At 43.7% G+C, this 20,266-nt stretch overlaps 1 protein-coding gene across 1 annotated transcript in view; it reads right to left on the bottom strand.

Moving 5' to 3' along the window:
- LOC124039857 overlaps nucleotides 1-20,266 on the bottom strand; it is a 129,849-nt gene that overhangs the window by 69,807 nt on the left and 39,776 nt on the right. The window contains exons 3-10 of the mRNA XM_046356330.1: nucleotides 18,265-18,382; nucleotides 17,128-17,638; nucleotides 15,967-16,458; nucleotides 4,551-4,739; nucleotides 4,124-4,204; nucleotides 3,573-3,685; nucleotides 2,251-2,309; nucleotides 327-416 (exon numbers count right to left, since the gene is read on the bottom strand). Coding sequence (XP_046212286.1) covers nucleotides 327-416; nucleotides 2,251-2,309; nucleotides 3,573-3,685; nucleotides 4,124-4,204; nucleotides 4,551-4,739; nucleotides 15,967-16,458; nucleotides 17,128-17,638; nucleotides 18,265-18,382 — 1,653 coding nt within the window. The remainder of the gene's footprint in view (nucleotides 1-326; nucleotides 417-2,250; nucleotides 2,310-3,572; nucleotides 3,686-4,123; nucleotides 4,205-4,550; nucleotides 4,740-15,966; nucleotides 16,459-17,127; nucleotides 17,639-18,264; nucleotides 18,383-20,266) is intronic.

Below are 20,266 nucleotides of genomic sequence, written 5' to 3'. Positions count from 1 at the left end.
CACCCTGCCCCGCGCCATGCCGAAGTGTGCTACAGGAAATGGTGACCGAGGCAGAGCCGTGGTAGGTGGACTCAGGGGACACACGGAGGCCAGCTGGCCGAGCTACTGTACAGAATACCATGGCACAACAACACAAAGCACTCAGCAGGACACACAAACACACTCGCTGTGACTTGTGTCTGTGTGTTCATGTGTCTGTGTGTCCATGTGCATGTGCATGCATGTGCATCAGTGTGTGTGTGCTTGTGTGCATGTGCACATGTGTGTATGCGTATGTGTGTGTGCTTGTGTGTGTGTTTATAGCAATGTACAGTACAGTGACTCACCTTTAGAAGGTCTTTTGAAAAGTCTTGACCCTCATCCAGACCCTCCAGGTTGCCAATGAACTGTGTACAGGACATCCTTTTGCCAATGTTCTGAAAAATATGACACACAGTACTTACTCTATGCTATTAGTCTCTTGAGACACACGGGTTGCCTCTCACAATGTACCAATTTTCCAGCATATAGTGCATGTCTGTACTTAAGCCAACGCCAATTTGAGAGAGACGAAAGGGCGGAGTTGGGTGCCTCAAAATCCGTCCAGACCTCTGCTATAAACATTTCCGGTAGTTAGCTAGATGGAGCTCGCGGAGGATATATTCAATGAGTGTATTTTTGCAGGTGAGTAGTTTGCATGCACCATGAAGTTAGCATTACAAGTTTACAACCACTGACTGACTGTGGAAAAAATGTGCCTAGCCATCTGCGTCCGCATTGCATGTCCACCTCGGTCATGTTTCAGAGGGGATTATTTTGAAGCCCGTCTACGCCAAACGTGTGATTTGTTGGAAGAGTTGTCTGCCTGAAGAGCACTCTCCCTGAATTGGCCAAGAAAATCCTACATCATTTCCAGACCTAGTACTGTTGCCCTAGCTCTGGGATTCCCGAGACTACTATGCTATATATATACATATATTCTTTAAATGTATCACTAATATCAGTCATCAAAAATATTTCAACCACAAATACATTCACAGATTTTTATAATTCATCAGACCTTCTGCAGCTCTCTGACAGCTATATTATAATTCATCTTTGAAGGATGTTATGGGAAGAAATGACTTTAAGGGACCTCATCCAAATGATTTAATCTAACTGATGAGCTGAGAGTGTTAAGAGGAAGACTGTGCAAAGGACGTCACGCTGCTTGCTTAGCGAGTATCACTTCCTCCTGATTCGGCTCATACTGAGGCTCAACCCAGGACCTCTGCCTCACAAACACACGTCACCACCCTCCTGAAGCGTCTTACTCAGTCCTGCCATCAAAAATCTAGCTATTCGGCAGCGCAAGTGGAGACACTTCAGGCTGAGGACTTTCACAGATAGCGGAAATATTGATGAAAAGAGTCAATGACGATAAATAGGAAGAAGAAGATTCGGGAGACTATGATGATCAGGATGACGCCATTGATGATGATGATGATGATGAAGAAGAAGAAGAAGAAGATGACGACATTGGTGACTATGATGATGAATGATGATGATGAAGCACAGCGCTACAGTGCCTTCAGAAAGTAATCATACCTCTTCACTTTTTCCAAATCTGTTTGTGTTACAGCCTGAAACATTCTCACCCATCTACACACAACACCCCATAATGACAAAGTGGAAATATGTTTTTAGAAATGTTTGCAAATGTATTGAAAATGAAATACAGAAATATCTCATTTACATAAGTATATATTGACTGCAACTTGAATTCAGGCTGTAAGACAACAAAATGTGGAATAAGTTGAGGGGGGTGAATACACTGAAGGCTGTATATCAGCTTGGCATCTCTCAATAGAGAGAGTGGGTTTTTCATCCAGCTAGCTCTAGCCCCTTCAATCAGAGCTAAATGTATCCATATATTATATAAATGGATCTGACTTAACTATCTGTAATCATTTGCAGAGGCTGCACATCACAGCATGCAGCTGTAGATTGCCTAGATTTAGAGTTGTACTGAAATCAGTCTACAGCTTGATATGGACTAGATTTATGATAGTGTGTGGAGTACATTGTCATCAGGAGGCTGGTCCCAGATCAGCCTTCAATCAGTCTGGGGCTTTTCCCCCATAACTACCATTGTACTGAGTCAGTGGAGCCTGGGGGGATGGATCTCTGAAAATTGTCTCTACTCTAAACTCTAGGCTGAACTCACCTAACACGCACGCACACACACACGCGCGCACATGCACGCACACACACAGACTGAACTCTACTTACATGGCCATGCAGGTCTGTGTTTAGCAGCATCAGGGCACAGGTCAAGGTATGGACACCATCTGGATAAGAAACATATCCATCATATTCAGTGGTGGAAAAAGTAATTTTCATACTTGAGTAAAAGTAAAGATACCTTTGTAGAAAATGAAAAGTAACCCAGTAAAATACTACTTGAGTAAAAGTCTAAAAGTATTTGGTTTAATAAAATATATTTAAGTATCAAAAGTAAATGTAATTGCAAAAATATACGTAAGTATCAAAAGTAAAAATATAAATAATTTCAAATTGATCATATTAAGCAAACCAGAAGGCACAATTTTCATGTTTTTAAATTTATTTACGGATAGCCAGGGTCTCGCCCCAACACTTGGACATAATTTACAAACGAAGCATGTGTATTTAGTGAGTCCGCCAGATCAAAGTCAGTAGGGATGACCAGGGATGCTCCATTTGCGTGAATTGGAACATTTTCCAGTTCTGCTAAGCATTCAGAATATAACTTAAGTACTACAAAAAAAGTACATTATTTTCTTTAGGAATGTAGTAAAGTGGTCTAAGGCACATCGCAGTGCTAGCTGTGCCACTAGAGATTCTGGGTTCGAGTACAGGCTCTGTCGCAGCCGGCCGCGATCGGGAGACCCATAGGGGGGCGGCACAATTGGCCCAGTGTCGTCCAGGTTAGGGGAGGGTTTGGCCGGCAGGGATGTCCTTGTCCCATCGTGCACTAGCAACTCCTGTGGCTGGCCGGGCGCAGTGCACGATGACATGGTAGCCAGGTGTACGGTGTTTCCTCCGACACATTAATGCAGCTGGCTTCCGGGTTAATTAAATTTTTATTTTACCTTTATTTTACTAGGCAAGTCAGTTAAGAACAAATTCTTATTTTCAATGACGGCCTAGGAACAGTGGGTTAACTGCCTGTTCAGGGGCAGAACGACAGATTGGTACCTTGTCAGCTCAGGGATTCGAAATTGCAACCTTTCGGTTACTAGTCCAACGCTCTAACCACTAGGCTACCCTGCCGCCCGGCAGTGGGCATTGTGTCAAGAAGCAGTGTGACTTGGTTGGGTTGTGATTCGCAGGACGCATAGCTCTCGAGCTTCGCCTCTCCCGAGTTGGGAGTTGCAGCGATGAGACAAGACTGTAACTACCAATTGGATACCACGAAATTGGGGAGAAAACAGGAATGTAGTGAGGTAAAATATTTTTTATATAAATAGTAAAGTAAAGTACTTTACACAACTGCATCTATTAACATGACGACTGAGCTGCCATATTTCTATAGTAACTATAGTAGACATTAGACAGTACTGTCCTCTTACCCTCAGAGGGTATAAGTTTGGGGTTACAGTGCAGGTATCTCCTGGAGAAGTGAGCCAGCACCCGCTCTCTCTCCTGAGTCTCCCCCATCAGGGAAAACTGTCTGAGAAAGGCTCTGGAACACACATACACACACATTAAGCAGGATTACACTGTTTCTCAACCCCAATCAAGTATCCAGTATCTTCAGGGTGGCCATTTTTAAGTTCCAGACCAGCGGAAACGCACCTCATTACGCACTTATTCCTCTCATTCAACTACTTAATTAATCACCAAGCCCTTGATTAATTGATTTAGGAGTGTTATTTATGTGCTATAAACACTATTGGCCTATTAACCTGCCATCACTCAACTTGCCACCAGAGAGCAGTATTACCATATACTAACTACAGTGACTGGATCAATGGAACACAAAATGAAGCCCGGTATCCCTTTTAAGGCAACGTATCCAAAACAATGTTTGTAATGTCTAGAAATCCAGTCACCAAGAACCAATTTATGGAAACGTGTTTGTTTTTCGCGTTGATCAAGTCAGTCAGTCTGAACCCCTCACCTCAGAGCCTGGTCCACAGCAAGACCCTTGAAGTTAAAGAAGTGTAGATACTCTTCTGCAACCATACAACTGAAGTCATTGCTGGGGTGAGTGAGTGAGTGAGTGAGTGAGTGAGTGAGTGAGTGAGTGAGTGAGAGAGAGAGAGAGAGAGAGAGAGAGAGAGAGAGAGAGAGAGAGAGAGAGAGAGAGAGAGAGAGAGAGAGAGAGAGAGAGAGAAAAAAGACATGTTAATCAGATACCAGCTTTCCCAGTCACAGAGCGCAGTCGGTTTGAGCCTTGGAGACGAAAACTTAGGGCCGCGGAGGAAGAAAGAGGTTTAAGATAAGTTCCAAACCAGGCTTATTATACCTGTATATGCTACATACATTGACAATGTAAGTAAAGAGAGTGATTGATAATACACGAAGGCTAGTTGCCAGGTGCTCACTTTTTGCTGAGGTGGCGGGCCACGTCGGACTTCCTGAAGCCGTCCAGGGTGAAGAGGCGTTTGGCCAGGCGCTTAGCGGCCTCCCCGTTGGCACGGTTACCATTGGTGAGGGTGTCGCTGCTCCCCAGGCCCAGCAGCTCACTGAGGTCCTTGTCCAGCTCTGAGTCTGTCACCAGACAAGCCTTTTCCCTGAAGGGGGAGAGAGGGACAGAAAAGAGTAGGGGGTTACAAGGAGTAGGGGGAAAGAGAAGGAGAGATGAGTAGAGAGAGAGAGAGAAAGAAAGAGATGGAGGGGGATAAAGAGGTAGGGGGTAGAGAACAAGAGAGGACAGGGAGAGAGAGAGGGAGTGGGAGGAAGAGAGAAAGAGTGAGGGGATGGGTTTATGAATGAGGATGTGGTTAATTTCTTCTCAGCAGCACTGTAACGCTTACAGCAATCCTGTCTAGTCAGGTCTATTGAAAAATAAAATAACTAGAACCTTCACTATTGTAGGGCAATGTTTACTTTTGTTATGACACAATGATAATACAGTATATTAATACATTATACAAGCTCTTTCTTTAAATCAATATTTTCATGTAACTCCCTGTCTCTTTCTCCCACTTGTTAAGCTCCCTTGAAAGTATTAGAAGGTTCAGGAGTGCAGGCCGTACTATATCTGAATTATACTGTGATAATAATTGAAGCATTTTATGTCACCTTGGAACAAGGATGGATCTTTAAAAAATGGAAGATAACGGAATTAAGACCCGTGAGTTCTATCTGTTAGTAATAAATGGTTTTAACATGATAGAGGACCACGCCACTGAAACACACACTCACATACTTTACCCAGACTACTAGGAAAATAACACAAGCACAGCACATCCAGACTTTCTTATCATCCCTGAGTCATACTTACCACCACAGAGCAAACAGGCCATTTTATTAGTTAAATGAATGGCTACATTTACTGATCACCCCTGTATTATTTGGAGCCAGGCAAAAGAAGCACATCAGCTACTAAATGTTTTGGTGTACTATGGTGTGCTTTCTGGACAGCAGCTACAGTAACTGTAAAGCACAAAGCATTCTAAGAAAAGTTGAAAATTAGTCAGTCACACAGTTGGAGCTGCAGGCCGGTACCATATACTGTAGTCCCAACCTTCCACGCCACCTAGTCTGAGAGGAGAGGAGAGGAGAGGAAGAGAAGAGAGGGACTAGGGCTATCACCTCGACTGTGAGTTTGAGTGGCGAGTACAAAGGTACATATCGTCTTCGAGTGAGCCACGGCAACAGAACACAGAGCGGTTCTTTACTGTCGTACCTGTCCCCTCCCTGTTTGAGTGTCTCAAACTAGTCACCCTACCAACCTCCCTGATCCCCCTTGTCCCTGCCCAGGCCCCCCGGCTTGATTGCATCACCACCTTCCCTCTACCGATCCCCTCTACCTCAATGTGATAGCTAGTGCTAGTACAGTGCATCTCCTGGAATCTAGCCCCATAAGCCCTAAGTGTCATCTTACAAGTCACTCCCATTAGTTTTCGCAAAGACCCACAGTTGTACAAAGATGATTAGTAAGTCTGGGTTGTTTCATTCATTTTTGTTTTTTTCCCCTCTCTCCTTTACGGCAAGTTTCCTAAGATAAGACAAGATAAAGAGGCACTGCTGAACAAAACTTATCGTATTTCTTTTTCTCTTTCTGTTTGTTTCTGTTTCCCCTCTTCACTCCGCCCTCTCTCTCTCTATATCACCCCACTCTCACGCTGTGTAAACCTTTGCAATGTCCCCTGCAGACCTTGGGATCTAAGCATGGCACGGACCTTGGACCGCCTTTCACTCAAAATCTCTTCCTCCCTCTCTCTCCCAACAACCCTCTCTCCCTCATCCCAATTACTCATAGTCAATCGGTACATCCTTTGGATGAGGTATACATTCTGTCCACCTTGACTCGTAATAGAGATATAATCACACAAAGTTAAAACAAAGAAAAATAGTGCCAGGGAAAACGTCCATTGATAAACTATATAGGTGTGTGCTATAAATAGCCGCGGGAAGTAGGGATGATGAGGATGCTGCAACACCCTCTGAAAAATTGGAATTAAAAAATATTAATATATATTTTTTAAGTAGTGCACTGGACCTTTACTAGTCCTGTATTAGCAGACCAATATAGCCATCTGGAGCACAGACCAAAACAAATGTCAGCATCACCACCCCCAAACTACTTCCTGTGGCTATGGTGCTATAATATGAATATGATGATATTATTAACAAATCACAACAAATATTATTGTTCTCTCTTTCCACAACAATGATTTAGTATCCAGGGAAAGGAATTGGGTTATATTCCTCAGCCCCGGAGACCGACAGGGTGAAACATTTTTTGTTCCAGCTCCGTACTCACACACCTGATCCAACTATTAAACTTATCATTAATCCTTTGACAGTATTTCCATCAGGTGTGTTAGTGCTGGGTGTGAATCCTGTTTGATAAACACACATGGAATACATACATGGATAGAGAGGCCTATTGTGAGCACCAGCCATTGTTGAAGTGCCGGTTTACTGTATGCAACTCCGCAGGTGACAAACACTATAACACGTTACAGTAGTTAGGACTAATTGTTCAGCTATCACAATGCTGCTCAGAGGCCATAAGAGAATTCCCACTAGAATTCCCACTAGTGTCAGCCTCCGCTTCAAGGGGCCATTGCCACATCATTGGACCCCCTCGTCTGTCTAAATGAGCAGTTCTACAGAATGGGCATCTGTTTAATGGCACAAAACATCTCAAAAGGGAGATTTTTACCTTTGTTATTTTTGTTGAACCTTTCTTTAACTAGGCAAGTCAGTGAAGAACAAATTCTTATTTACAATGACGGCCTACCCCGGCCAAACCTGGGCGACACTGGGCCAATTGTGCGCCCCCCTATGGGACTCCCAATCACGGCCGGATGTGATGCAGCCTGGACTTCAACCAGGGACTGCAGTGAGGCAACTTGCACTGAGATGCAGTGCCTTAGACCACTTCGCCACTTGGGAGTTGTGAGGAAGGGTGGGGTGGCAAAGGGTGAAATTCCAACTGCTATCAGATTATGGAGTGGACAAGCCCTCTGCAATATTTTCAATACCAGCACAATGTAAATATTTACCAGACACATAGAATAGGCAGTAACGGTGTGTGGGTAACATCACTGGGGAAGCCAAGCCAATAAAAAGCCATATTACAACCTATGTTGTGATAATTGCGTTGTTTGCTCTATAACACATTCGTTCATTTGCCACCGTGATATACAATAAGGCAGCGACAGCAAAAAGACAACAGTCACACAGTGCCGGAATAAATTCAATTACACATACGTTTGTTTCATCACAAAATTCTATCCTCCTGATTCCTGCTTACTAGCAAAAATTAAAGCAGGACGCACCAGTGACTCAGTCAATAAGAAAGTAGATGTTACCTACAGGACTGTTTTGCTAGCAAAGACTGTACTATGTTCCGCAATTCTTCCGATGGCATTGAGGAGTACACCACATCAGTCACTGGCTTCTTGAATAAGTGCATCGATGATGTCGTCCCCACAGTGACAGTACATACAGTTGAAGTCAGAAGTTTACATACACTTGGTTGGAGTCAATAATAATAATAATAACTTGTTTTTCAACCACTCCACAAATTTCTTGTTAACAAACTATAGTTTTGGTAAGTCAGTTAGGACATCTACTTTGTCCATGACACAAGTCCTTTTTCCAACAATTGTTTACAGACAGGTTATTTCACTGTATCACAATTCCAGTGGGTCAGAGGTTTACATACACTAGGTTGACTGTGCCCTTAACCTGTTAAGTCGACCCTCTACTTTTTCGAACATTCTGTTAAAAATCGCGCAACATTTCAGAGCCCTGCTACTCAGGCCAGGAATATAGTATATGCATATGATTAGTATGTATGGATAGAAAACACTCAGACGTTTATCAAACTGGTTAAATCACGGCTGTGACTATAATAGAACGTGCGTTTCATCGAAAAGTGCAGGAAAATCTGATCATTGAAAATGGAAATAAATATCCTTGCGCTACTTCCAGGAATTGTTCAAAGTGAACCGAATTAAATGAGGCCGAGGTTGCAGTGCCTACAGCTTCCACACGATGTCTAGAGTCTTGTCATTTGATTCAGCTTTGATTCTTGGTCAAACCGAATCAAGGGAACCGATTCCCTCCGGTCTCCGACCGGATGTTTTGGTCGAGCTCTCTCCAGACATTTTTTAGAGACGGACACCTATAGAATTTACATCGCCTCCTGATGAATTTCATCGCTTATTAACGTGTACTAATACCTAAAGTTGCATTACAAAAGTATTTCGAAGTGTTTTGTGAAAGTTTATCGACTTTTTGAATTTTAAAAATTGACGTTACGTTATGAAACGCTATTTTTTTCCGTTTATCACACAGTCTTCATAGATTGATATCTAGGCTATATATGGACCGATTTAATCGAAAAAAAAGACCCAATAGTGATTATGGGACATCTAGGAGTGCCAACAAAGAAGATGGTCAAAGGTAATGAATGTTTTATATTTTATTGTGCGGTTTGTGTAGCGCCGAATATGCTAATTATTTTGTTTACGTCCCCTGCGGGTCTTTTGGGGTGTTACATGCTATCAGATAATAGCTTCTCATGCTTTCGCCGAAAAGCATTTTAAAAATCTGACTTGTTGCCTGGATTCACAACGAGTGTAGCTTTAATTCAATACCGTGCATGTGTATTTTAATGAACGTTTGAGTTTTAACTAATACTATTAGCATTTAGCGTAGCGCATTTGCATTTCCAGAGCTCTAGATGGGACGCCTGCATGCCAGGTAGGAGCAAGAGGTTAAACAGCTTGGAAAATTACATAACATTATGTAATGGCTTTAGAAGCGTCTGATAGGCTAATTGACATCATTTGAGTCAATTGGAGGTGTACCTGTGGATGTATTTCAAGGCCTATCTTCAAACTCAGTGCCTCTTTGCTTGACATTGTGGGAAAATCAAAAGAAATCAGTCAAGACCTCAGAAAAAAATTGTAGACCTCCACAAGTCTGGTTCATCCTTGGGAGCAATTTCCAAATGCCTGAAGGTACCACGTTTCATCTGTACAAACAATAGTGCGCATGTATAAACACCATGGGACCACACAACCATCATACCGCTCAGGAAGGAGACGCGTTCTTTCTCCTAGAGATGAACGTACTTTTGTGCGAAAAGTGCAAACCAACCCCAGAACAACAGCAAAGGACCTTGTGAAGATGCTGGAGGAAACTGGTACAAAAGTATCTATATCCACAGTAAAATTAGTCCTATATCAACATAACCTGAAAAGAAGCTCAGCAATTAAGAAACCACTGCTCCAAAACCGTTATAAAAAAGCCAGACTACAGTTTGCAACTACACATGGGGACAAAGATCGTACTTTTTTGGAGAAATGTCCTCTGGTCTGATGAAACGAAAATAGAACTGTTTGGCAATAATGACCATCGTTATGTTTGGAGGAAAAAGGGGAAGGCCTGCAAGCTGAAGAACACCATCCCAACCGTGAAGCACGGGGTGGCAGGTGGTGCTTTGCTGCAGGAGGGAATGGTGCACTTCACATCACGAGGAAGGAAAATTAAGTGGATATATTGAAGCAACATCTCAAGACATCAGTCAGGAAGTTAAAGCTTGGTCGCAAATGGGTCTTCCAAATGAACAATGACCCCAAGCATACTTCCAAAGTTGTGGCAAAATGGCTTAAGGATAACAAAGTCAAGGTATTGGAGTGGCCATCACAAAGCACTGACCTCAATCCTATGGAAAACCTGTGGGCAGAACTAAAAAAGCGTGTGCGAGCAAGGAGGCCCACAAACATGACTCAGTTACACCAGCTCTGTCAGGAGGAATGGGCCAAAATTCACCCAATTTATTGTGGGAAGCTTGTGGAAGGCTACCCAAAACGTTTGACACAAGTTAAACAATTTAAAGGCAATGCTACCAAATACTAATTGAGTGTATGTAAACTTCTGACCCACTGGGAGTGTAATGAAAGAAATAAAAGCTGAAATAAATCAATCTCTACTATTATTCTGACATTTCACATTCTTACAATAAAGTGGTGACCCTAACTGACCTAAAACAGGGAATTCTTACTAGGATTAAATGTCAGGAATCAATCAAAGCTTTTGCAGTATGAGCTGACATGTTGTCCATCCAATCATAGATGTAGGATGAACCTAGTATGTTGTATTGGGATTGTGCCACAGAGCATTATTGGGGTTCTAGCTACCAGCGTGAGTGTGCAGTTTTCTCTGCCAGAATGGCCAACACTACCAAAAATGTGGTGGACATTTTTTTAAAGAACCCCTATCATTCACTGGGGTACACAGAAAAGGAGTGAATTAAAAGTTAGGGTCTACCTCTGCCTGAGATCAGTTTAATGAAGAACGATGAAAAGGTGAGGGCGTTCAATACCAACTGGTATCAAATGTATACAGGGAGCCCATTATCAAGCCACATGTAATTGCATGATACTTTACATGCTGAACATCATTTCTGGGATGCCGAAAACAATGCTGAATTATTTGATACCTTCCATCGCCTCATCCATTAAACGTTAGATTAAAGAGAGAGGTTGATGCAGCACATTTTTTCGAGTGGTCTCAAGTAGGCTTTGCACTTTCAAAGATAACACATAATCACTCCGGACAGACATAAGCAAAAACTCATGACATAAATGTTGCAGCAGCCCAGTTGACACCTAAACATTAGAAATCTGACATGCTGTATGGGATGAAAACAAGACTATTTTTCAGTCTGATCAACTATAGGCTACCAATAAGAGCAGCTGCATACAGCCTATGTGTCACGACTTCCACTCCCTGTTCGGGCGGTGCTCACGGTCATCATCGCTGGCCTACTAGTGTTAAATAAATATTCATACACATAGCTCATATATTATACAGCGCTAAGCTAATCCACCTGACTCAAGTCATCTTATGTACCCCTGCTAAAACAGGAACTAGCTCACACAGCCAGCAATAAAACTACCCCCTAACACTATCTCCTCAGCTTTGTTGTCTCCCGACCCCAGGAAACAAAGACATTCCATCGCATGAACACATACACCCAGCCATAGTAAACTGCTCCTCTACCTCACGAACCCCTGACACTAACATCTCCTAGAATAAACACTCTTCACCCCTTCTACTGGTCGGGTGCCCAGAACAGAAGACTGCTGTGCACCAATGGGGGCTTCTACTCTGGCTAGAGCGGGTCCGCCTCCAACCCTACGGGACCATTCAGAAGGCGTCACGACAAGACTCTACCTACTTTATTCTATGTATAAAAATGAATGTAACCTTTGTATAAATTCTCTTTTTCACCTGACTCCTTATCGGGTTATATGAACTAGATCCGTGCACGATGTAGAACAAGATATCTTTGACCAATAAACGGCCTTTTTGTTACAACTGAAATCCACTCTGTCCAGCGCCCGTGATTTGGTCTTGACTCTCCAGTATTTAAACACTAACACTAGCTGCTACCGATCCATTTTTCCTTTTCGTTTGTGTCTGTCTGTTTTTTTGGTTTGTTTTACACCTGTGTCCGGTACCGTTTGGACTGTAATTAGGAGTAGAGGTTTCTCCTCCGTGTGTTACATTATTTCCCTGTGTGTGGTGACTTCGGTGGGTGTGTTTCCCCACCTGTTGTTGTTGTGTTGGGACTACTGGGACTTCCTTGCTCTCCTGCTCCTGAACCTACCGCTTCTTAGGAGGTACCTACCACTATGCACCACTATCCATCTGGTCAGGGTAACGCTATGTATTTGTAGTCCATTTGTTTGTCAGGAGAAAATTATTACCTGGAATGAATCAATCAATATAATAGTGATAACAGATGTGTCATTTAAATGCCTACAATTGCATAGGCCTGCATGATGCAAACATGCATAAAGCAAGCTCAGCCCTGTGAGTTCTATTGTCTGTCAGTTGTCTGGGTAGAGGAAATCCCCCTCCGAATCTAGTCTAATTTATATGAACAAATATAAGGTAGCTGCAGTTTGAATGTGTTCACCCCCCCCCCCCCAGTGACACTTTTTTTTCAGGATTTCTTTTAAAACCTTGAGACTTGATTAGGAAAAACTGGTCCCGTCATAGCCCATATAAAACCTTTTTACAACTGAATAATCACGGTCATACCTTATAGGGCTCAGAGTTTTCCTTGTTAGGTTAACATATAAGGAAAAACTCCAGGCCCTAGGGGGCTGCTCTGGGACCTATGGTGCCACCAGTCTGCTTGCAGTTGTCCATTATCGTTAGGTATGTGGATTATCAGGGCTTCATTCAGGAATGTTTCTTGAGCTACTTTGATGTGTCAGGTGGGCGAGATGCGCAGTCTATGAATTTTGAGATGTCTGAGTTCAACTTCATAGAGAAACTCGTCCAAACCTACGATGGCGCAGCTGTAATGGAATGTATCTGCTATTTGTATTTACAGCTATGTCCCCTGATGTTCCATGATTAAGAGGTGATGACTACTTCACTCCACTACCATTGTCAACCTTCTCCTGAAATGAACTGAAGTCATGACGTCTCAGGACTTTCTGACGCGCCGCCCCCAGGTGGTAAGTGTAGGTAACAACACATCCACCACACTGATCCTCAACACGGGGGCCCAGTCACCTCCTGTCCTCTCTGTTCACTCACCAACAACGACGAGACAGCATATAGGAGGAGGTCAGAGACCTGGCCGTGTGGTGCCAGGACAACAACATCTTCCTTAACGTGATCAAGAAGATGATTGTGGACTACAGGAAAGGAGTACAGAGCATGCCTCCATTCTCATGACGGGGCTGTAGTGTAGTTTGAGAGCTTCTTTGGTTCTACATCACCAACAAACTAATGTGGTCCAAGCTCACCAAGACAGTTGTGAAGATACCGCGACAAAACCTATTCCCCCTTAGGAGACTGAAAAGATTTGGCATGGGTCCTCAGATCCTCAAAAGGTTCTAAAGCTGAACCATCGAGAGCACTAGTTGCATCACTGCCTGGTACGGCAACTGCTAGGCCTCCGACCGCAAGGCACTACAGAGGGTACACCACTGGGGCCAATCTTCCTGCCATCCAGGACCTCTTTACCAGGAGGTGTCGGAGGAAGGCCCTAAAAATTGTCAAAGACTCCAGCCACCCTAGTCATAGACTGTTCTCTCTGCTACTGCATGGCAAGCAATACCGGAGCGCCAAGTCTAGGTCCAAGAGGCTTCTAAACAGCTTTTACCCCCCCCCTTTTTACACTGCTGCTACTCTCTGTTATCTTTGCATAAGTCACTTTAATAACTCTTATCTACATCTACATATATATATATGTATATATATATTACCTCAATTACCTCGACTAGCCTCGCTATTGTTATTTTACTGTTGCTCTTAATTATTTGTTACTTTTATTTCTTTTTTTTAGGTATTTTTCTTAAAACTGCATTGTTGTTTAAGGGCTTGTAAGTAAGCATTTCACTGTAAGGTGAACCTGTTGTATTCGGCGCATGTGACAAATACAATTGGATTTGATCATAAAACAGGAGAGCAACATAAAAAATTTATTTTGGGGAACTCAAAATTAAACGCCAATCCTAATTAAACGCTAATCCTGACCTCTTCTCTTTCATGTTGGCAAAACAGTCTATGGCTGTGTAGCCTTTAATTTTTTGTTTTCATAGGCTACCTAGCTAAAACACTTAAAAGACTAACTTCCTCGCATGGTCAACAATGAACCAGTTAAGTTAGCTAGCTAGCTATCGTGAGCCGACTAGGATACATCGAGGCTACATATTGAACTTCAATCGCCTCGGGGCAGTGGCACAATATATTAGTTTATAGTTAGATCATCGCTATCATAACCTGTACAGAGAATTGAGTCAAAACCACAAGTCCAAATCCCCATCTCCATCCAATGGCTTAGGAACGGACAAATTGATCAAGCTAGCTACTGCTGGACATGAACACAAGCAGACCAGAAATGGACACGTTTTTCTGACAATGATGACATTTTGCTCAGGATGTGATTTGATGGTGTGAAGCCAAATCCAAACCGGCCTCCCTTGGGTTGGTGTTTTTCTGCACCAGGACAGCCCACAGTTGAGCTCAGCTCAATGCTGATTGGTGGCATCTTTCAATCAAATGCTACTGCGGCAACAACTCTTTTGTTCCAGAGAGCATGGACTACATGTTCATGTTTCAGGGGGACGCATGACTCGACCTTTGCCAGCCGAGGCCGTTGGGGAGTTGCAGTGATGAGACAAGATTGAAATTGGAGAGAAAAAGGGGGTAAAATACAATATATGTATGTATGTATGTTCAGACCTTTTTAACCACAACCTACAACATGGTCCTTTATCACCATCTAGTGGTCTGTACCACAAGGTGACTGTGTCTCAGTGCTGTCAAAAACACAAATACAGACACTCAAACAACAAGGCTCTCCTCTCTCCCTCATCAGCACCTCAGTTGCTCTCTACAGTAACCACAAAACCTACCAGATGGTGCTGGGTTCCAAACCCCTAGCATAATTCTGTTATCATGGTGTTGATGAATGATTGAAAATGTTAAATGAACAAGCAGAAGGGTATATTGAATATTTCTATATAAAATTACAATATTTTAGCATTTGCATATATTCTAATATATGATAATACATAATAATGTATACTTATATAACGGATAGATATTGCCACGCAATCTGATCGGTAAAGAGTGCGTTCCAGCTATGCTGTTATTGACAGTAATAGTACAGCTAGCTTAATCACTTTGATATGTTCAGTAGTTGAGATGTTTAAGGAGCGGATGGTTGAAGATAAGAGCTGTGCTCCCAGAGCCATCTGCCTCAGTCAGTACCAGTCAACTGCTCCAGCTATCACACACACACACACACGCACGCACGCACACACACACACACACAGCCATGGAAACCAGTGGTAAGGTGAGGCAGGCAGCCTCCTAACGACCTTCACTAACAGTTCTGCTTCAAAATCGCACTGCAGCAGGTGATTGTCCCAGCAGACAAGCCTGGGACTGGGGTGTCTGGAAACTGACATTGATTCAAAGTTGGGGGACGACACTAAAAAAGTATATTTTCAAAGTACATGCACAGTATTTACCACGTTTTCCTCTAATATTGTACATAGACAATACACTATAATATAGTGGTTATTTGTTTTTAATTTCATCTCACGTTATACCATACTGTATGTTTGGAATGGGATTCTATCTTGGCTTTATTTCATCTATAAGAATAACCTCATACTGTATGTCAGTAGCCTATCAGGTCTGGCCTTTCATACAGTACTACATCAGAATAGTAATGATGACAACACTGACCTGTGGAAAGAGAGGGAGGGGTTGCTGCTGTATGACATCACTGACCTAGGGAAGGAGAATGTGGGGTTGCTGTACCAGCTGCTCCCCAGCATCCGTGCCCCGCCACCTCCCCCTCTCAGGGGCGTGTTTTCCGGGCTACTACTCAGCCTTTCGCTGGAGGGGGCACGCGTGGCATCCGAGTCTCCCGTCACCGTGACGATGGAATCTGATAGGCTTGTCCCCCTCTCGCAGTGGGCCAATGGGGCAAAGCTCAGCTTGACAATCTGCCGGGCGCTTTGACAGATCATCTGACCCCCCTGGATCTCTGGGGTCAGCGTGGGTAGGTCAAAGGTCAGGACGGTCTGTGTGCTGGAGGTCAGCAGCTCCTCACTGTCCAGGTCCAGGCTGCCATAGGACGTGCCCTTGGCGCGGTGTGACTCCATGATGCTCTCAAAATGACGGCTAAAGCTGTCCTCGGAGGTGCCTGCGAGGCGAGGCCCCGACAACAGGACGGGCGACTTGAGGGCCGGGAGGTTGTCAAAGAAACTGTCCAACGGCCTAGAGGTAGAGAGTGAAAGACGGAAAGGAGGAGAGAGACCCCGAATGATACACTGGAAGTCTAACATATTCTCAGTGAGTCACCCTGGAAATGATCTCAGCTGAAAGATTGCATTATTAGTGTAGTTACTGACTATGGGACAATGTATACTCTAAATGTTTGACCTTAGAAAACTGAATGCTAAAGCAAAACATTTCATCAAACTGGTTTGAAAGGTCTATTGTCAAGTAGGTTTGTTAGGAAGATATAAGGTAGCAGAAGGAAACATACACATACATCATAAGGTAGCGGAAAGAGACACACATTCATATACTATTGTAGCTCTTGCCAGATCCTGCTTCACCAGTGTTCTTGTGGGAGAAAAATTACGACGCCAACTGAAACATTGATTAATATCTTCATTCAATGCACCTTTGTTCTATTCACAAGGACAGATGCTAGAAATAGATAGGATTTATATTACAGACTGCTATGAGTACAATCAAACTTCAAATGTGTGAGCATGTGTTTGTGTCTCTGCATTACATACGTGTGTATGATTATGTGTGTGTGATTGTAAGCATATTTTCAAGTATATTTTTAGGAATGTGTGTGTGCGAGCGTGCACGTGTGTGTATACATTTGTGAGTGTGTGTTTCTATGTGCCTATGTGTTTATGTTCATCTCACCTCTTCAGCAGCTGACTAATCACCTGCTGCTGCTGCTGTCTCTTAATGTCCCCTTGCATCCTCACTGAGGCCCAGCTCACCACCTCCTCCTCCTCCAGCTCCTCTTCCTTCTCCTCTCCTTCCACCTCCTCCTCCTCCGCGCTTGTGCTCTCATAGGGACAGACACCCAGGGGGCTGCTGTCTGTACCCGACGTGCTTTTCACGCTACGGTTACTGCCAAATGCTGAGTCGGCGTCTTCCTGCTCAGCCAAAAGCACCTCATCGATGTCGGTCTCGCGGTAACAGCGCAGGGGCACGGCATCCAGGTCCGTCTCCGAGTACTTGAGGGTCATCCGGATGATGCCCGTCTTGGGCGACGCCCCCGCCACAGCTGGGTGAGGAGTCACCAGCTCCACCTCCACATGCTGCACCTCATGATTAGCCGAGATGAGGGGGAGGGACGTGGGGGGCGTGGGAGTGGGGGATTCACTGGACTGGCCACTAGGAGGAGCTGTCAAGGCCTCGATGGTATCTGTCATGATGGAACAGAAGAAGCAGTTGATGAAAAGGAACGGAAAATTACTGTGCTGCCATGCTAATCCTAATGCTGTTGTAAGGTTGCTGAAGACTCTACCTCTGAGCATGCTTTAACACGTTTCATGTCACTTGACTCACATAGTACAGTATAGTGTCTACCCCAGTGGTATTCAAACTTTTTCACCGGGGACAAAAAAAAATTCCCAAGAACTTCTCTCGACCCCACCCTTCCCCAAATCTAATGACGCAACCTTAAAATCGGTACATTTAGATTTTTACATCAACAAATAACCATAAATTCATTGCATGTTCAACTCTTATTGAAATTAAAATAATAAATAAACAAAACACATTTACTCAACACAATAAAATGTTTCTATTATCTTTCTCTATATTGTCCCATTACAATAATCTGTACTCTAAATATTAGTATTTTATTTTGGTGACCCCACTGCAGTTCCCTGAAAACCCACTAGGGGTTGCGACCTGACTTTGAATACCACTGGTCTATTCTATACAGTTAAAGAGCCATAGACATAGTCATAGACATAAATACTGTATATAGCTAATACTGTATCTTTCTCTATGGGTAATGAGTATGGGTGGGAAATATGCTCTCACTTTTCTCCCCCCTGCTGGCATCCTCCTCAGCGGGGGTCCCAAATAGGAACTCCCACTTGGCACGAGCTATCCTCTGAGAGTGGAGGGAGGGGCCTGGGACTGCAGAACCACTGTCCGTCTGGAACAACCAAAGAGACATACACACAGACATGTACACATATACAAAAGCCACTGTTAAAAACCCTCTCTTCTTAACCCTCTCTCTAGCCCTGGGAGACATGGCGCAGACAAATATGGCAGCTCTTATTCTAGCTCCTAAGCAACTTTTCAGTATTGTTTTTTGGGGTGTTATTTCTTACGTTATTAGCCCAGAAAATACGTTGTGTTATTACATACCGCCGGAAAGAACTTTTGGATATCAGAGTAGCAGTAACTCACCAGCATTACGACCAGGAATACGACTTCCTGAATTGGATCCGTTGTTCGTACCTCCCAATGCAATTAAACTTATTCCAGAGGCTGCTCCAAAACATTGCCAGCGGAGAAGAGGTATTTGTATTGGACTTCTAGTCCGACTCAGGAGGCATGCACACCATCCACCGCTTCCGAGTACATTACTCGCTAATCTTCAGTCTCTGGATAAGAAAGTAGACGAGCTCAGGGCGAGGATCTCCTTCCAGAAAGACATCAGGAATTGTAACGTACTCTGTTTCACGGAAACTGTTCGCTGCTCTGGCCCCCCAATGGTGGAACAAACCCCCTCACGACGCCAGGACAGCGGAGTCAATCACCACTTTGCCCGCTTTGAGGATAATACAGTGCACCCATCCCTCTCATTCTCCATGGCCGATTTTGAGTGAAAACCTCCTTCCATCAGCAAAGGGCATTGAAGATGAAACGTGGCTGGGTCTTTCAGCCAACAATGATCCCAAACACACCGCCCGGGCAACGAAGGAGTGGCTTCGTAAGAAATATTTCAAGGTCCTGGAGTGGCCTAGCCAGTCTCCAGATCTCAACCCCATAGAAAATCTTTGGAGGGAGTTGAAAGTCCGTGTTGCCCAGCAACGGCCCCAAAACAGTACTGCTCTAGAGGAGATCTGCATGGAGGAATGGGCCAAAATAGCAGCAACAGTGTGTGAAAACCTTGTGAAGACTTACAGAAAACGTTTGACCTCTGTCATTGCCAACAAAGGGTATATAACAAAGTATTGTGATAAAATACCAAATACTTATTTTCCACCATAATTTGCAAGTAAATTCATAAAAAATCCTGCAATGTGATTTTCTGGATTTTTTCCCCCATTTTTTCTGTCATAGTTGAAGTGTACCTATGATGACAATTACAGGCCTCTCTCATCTTTTTAAGTGGGAGAACTTGCACAATTTGTGACTGACTGTATTCTGTATTTGCCCCACTGTATTCCCTCCGTAAGGCAATCAAACAGGCAAAACGTCAGTACAGAGACAAAATGGAGATGCAATTCAACAGCTCAGACATGACACTTATGTGGCAGGGTCTACTGACAATCAGAGACTACAAAGGGAAAACCAGCCACGTCGCAGATACCACGTCTTGCTTCTGGACGAGCTAAACACCTTCTTCACCCGCTTTGAGAATAAAACAGTGCCATCAACACTTCTCGCTACCAAGGACTGTGGGCTCTCCTTCTCCGTGGCCGACGTGAGTAAGCATGTTCATCTCTCCCTATCCCAGTGTGCTGTCCCCACTTGCTTCAAGATGTCCACCATTGTTCATGTACCCAAGAAAGCAAAGGTAACTGAACTAAATGACTATCACCTCTTAGCACTTAGCACATCGTTAAGTGCTTTGAGAGGCTAGGTAAGGATCATATCACCTCTAACGTACCTGGCACCCTAGACCCATTTCAATTAGCTTACTGCCCCATTAGATCCACAGACGATGCAATCACCATCGCACTGCACACTGCCCTATCCCATCTGGACAAGAGGAATAGAAGAATACTGTTCATTGACTATAGCTCAGGATTCAACACCGTTAGTACCCTCCAAGCTCATCATTAAGCTTGGGGCCCTGGATCTG

This window comes from Oncorhynchus gorbuscha, linkage group LG07 (genome assembly GCF_021184085.1).
Source record: "Oncorhynchus gorbuscha isolate QuinsamMale2020 ecotype Even-year linkage group LG07, OgorEven_v1.0, whole genome shotgun sequence".
Classification (NCBI taxonomy): Eukaryota; Metazoa; Chordata; class Actinopteri; order Salmoniformes; family Salmonidae; genus Oncorhynchus; species Oncorhynchus gorbuscha.
The sequence above is the reverse complement of the archived record's forward strand: the minus strand, read 5'-3'. Positions and strand labels throughout refer to the sequence as shown.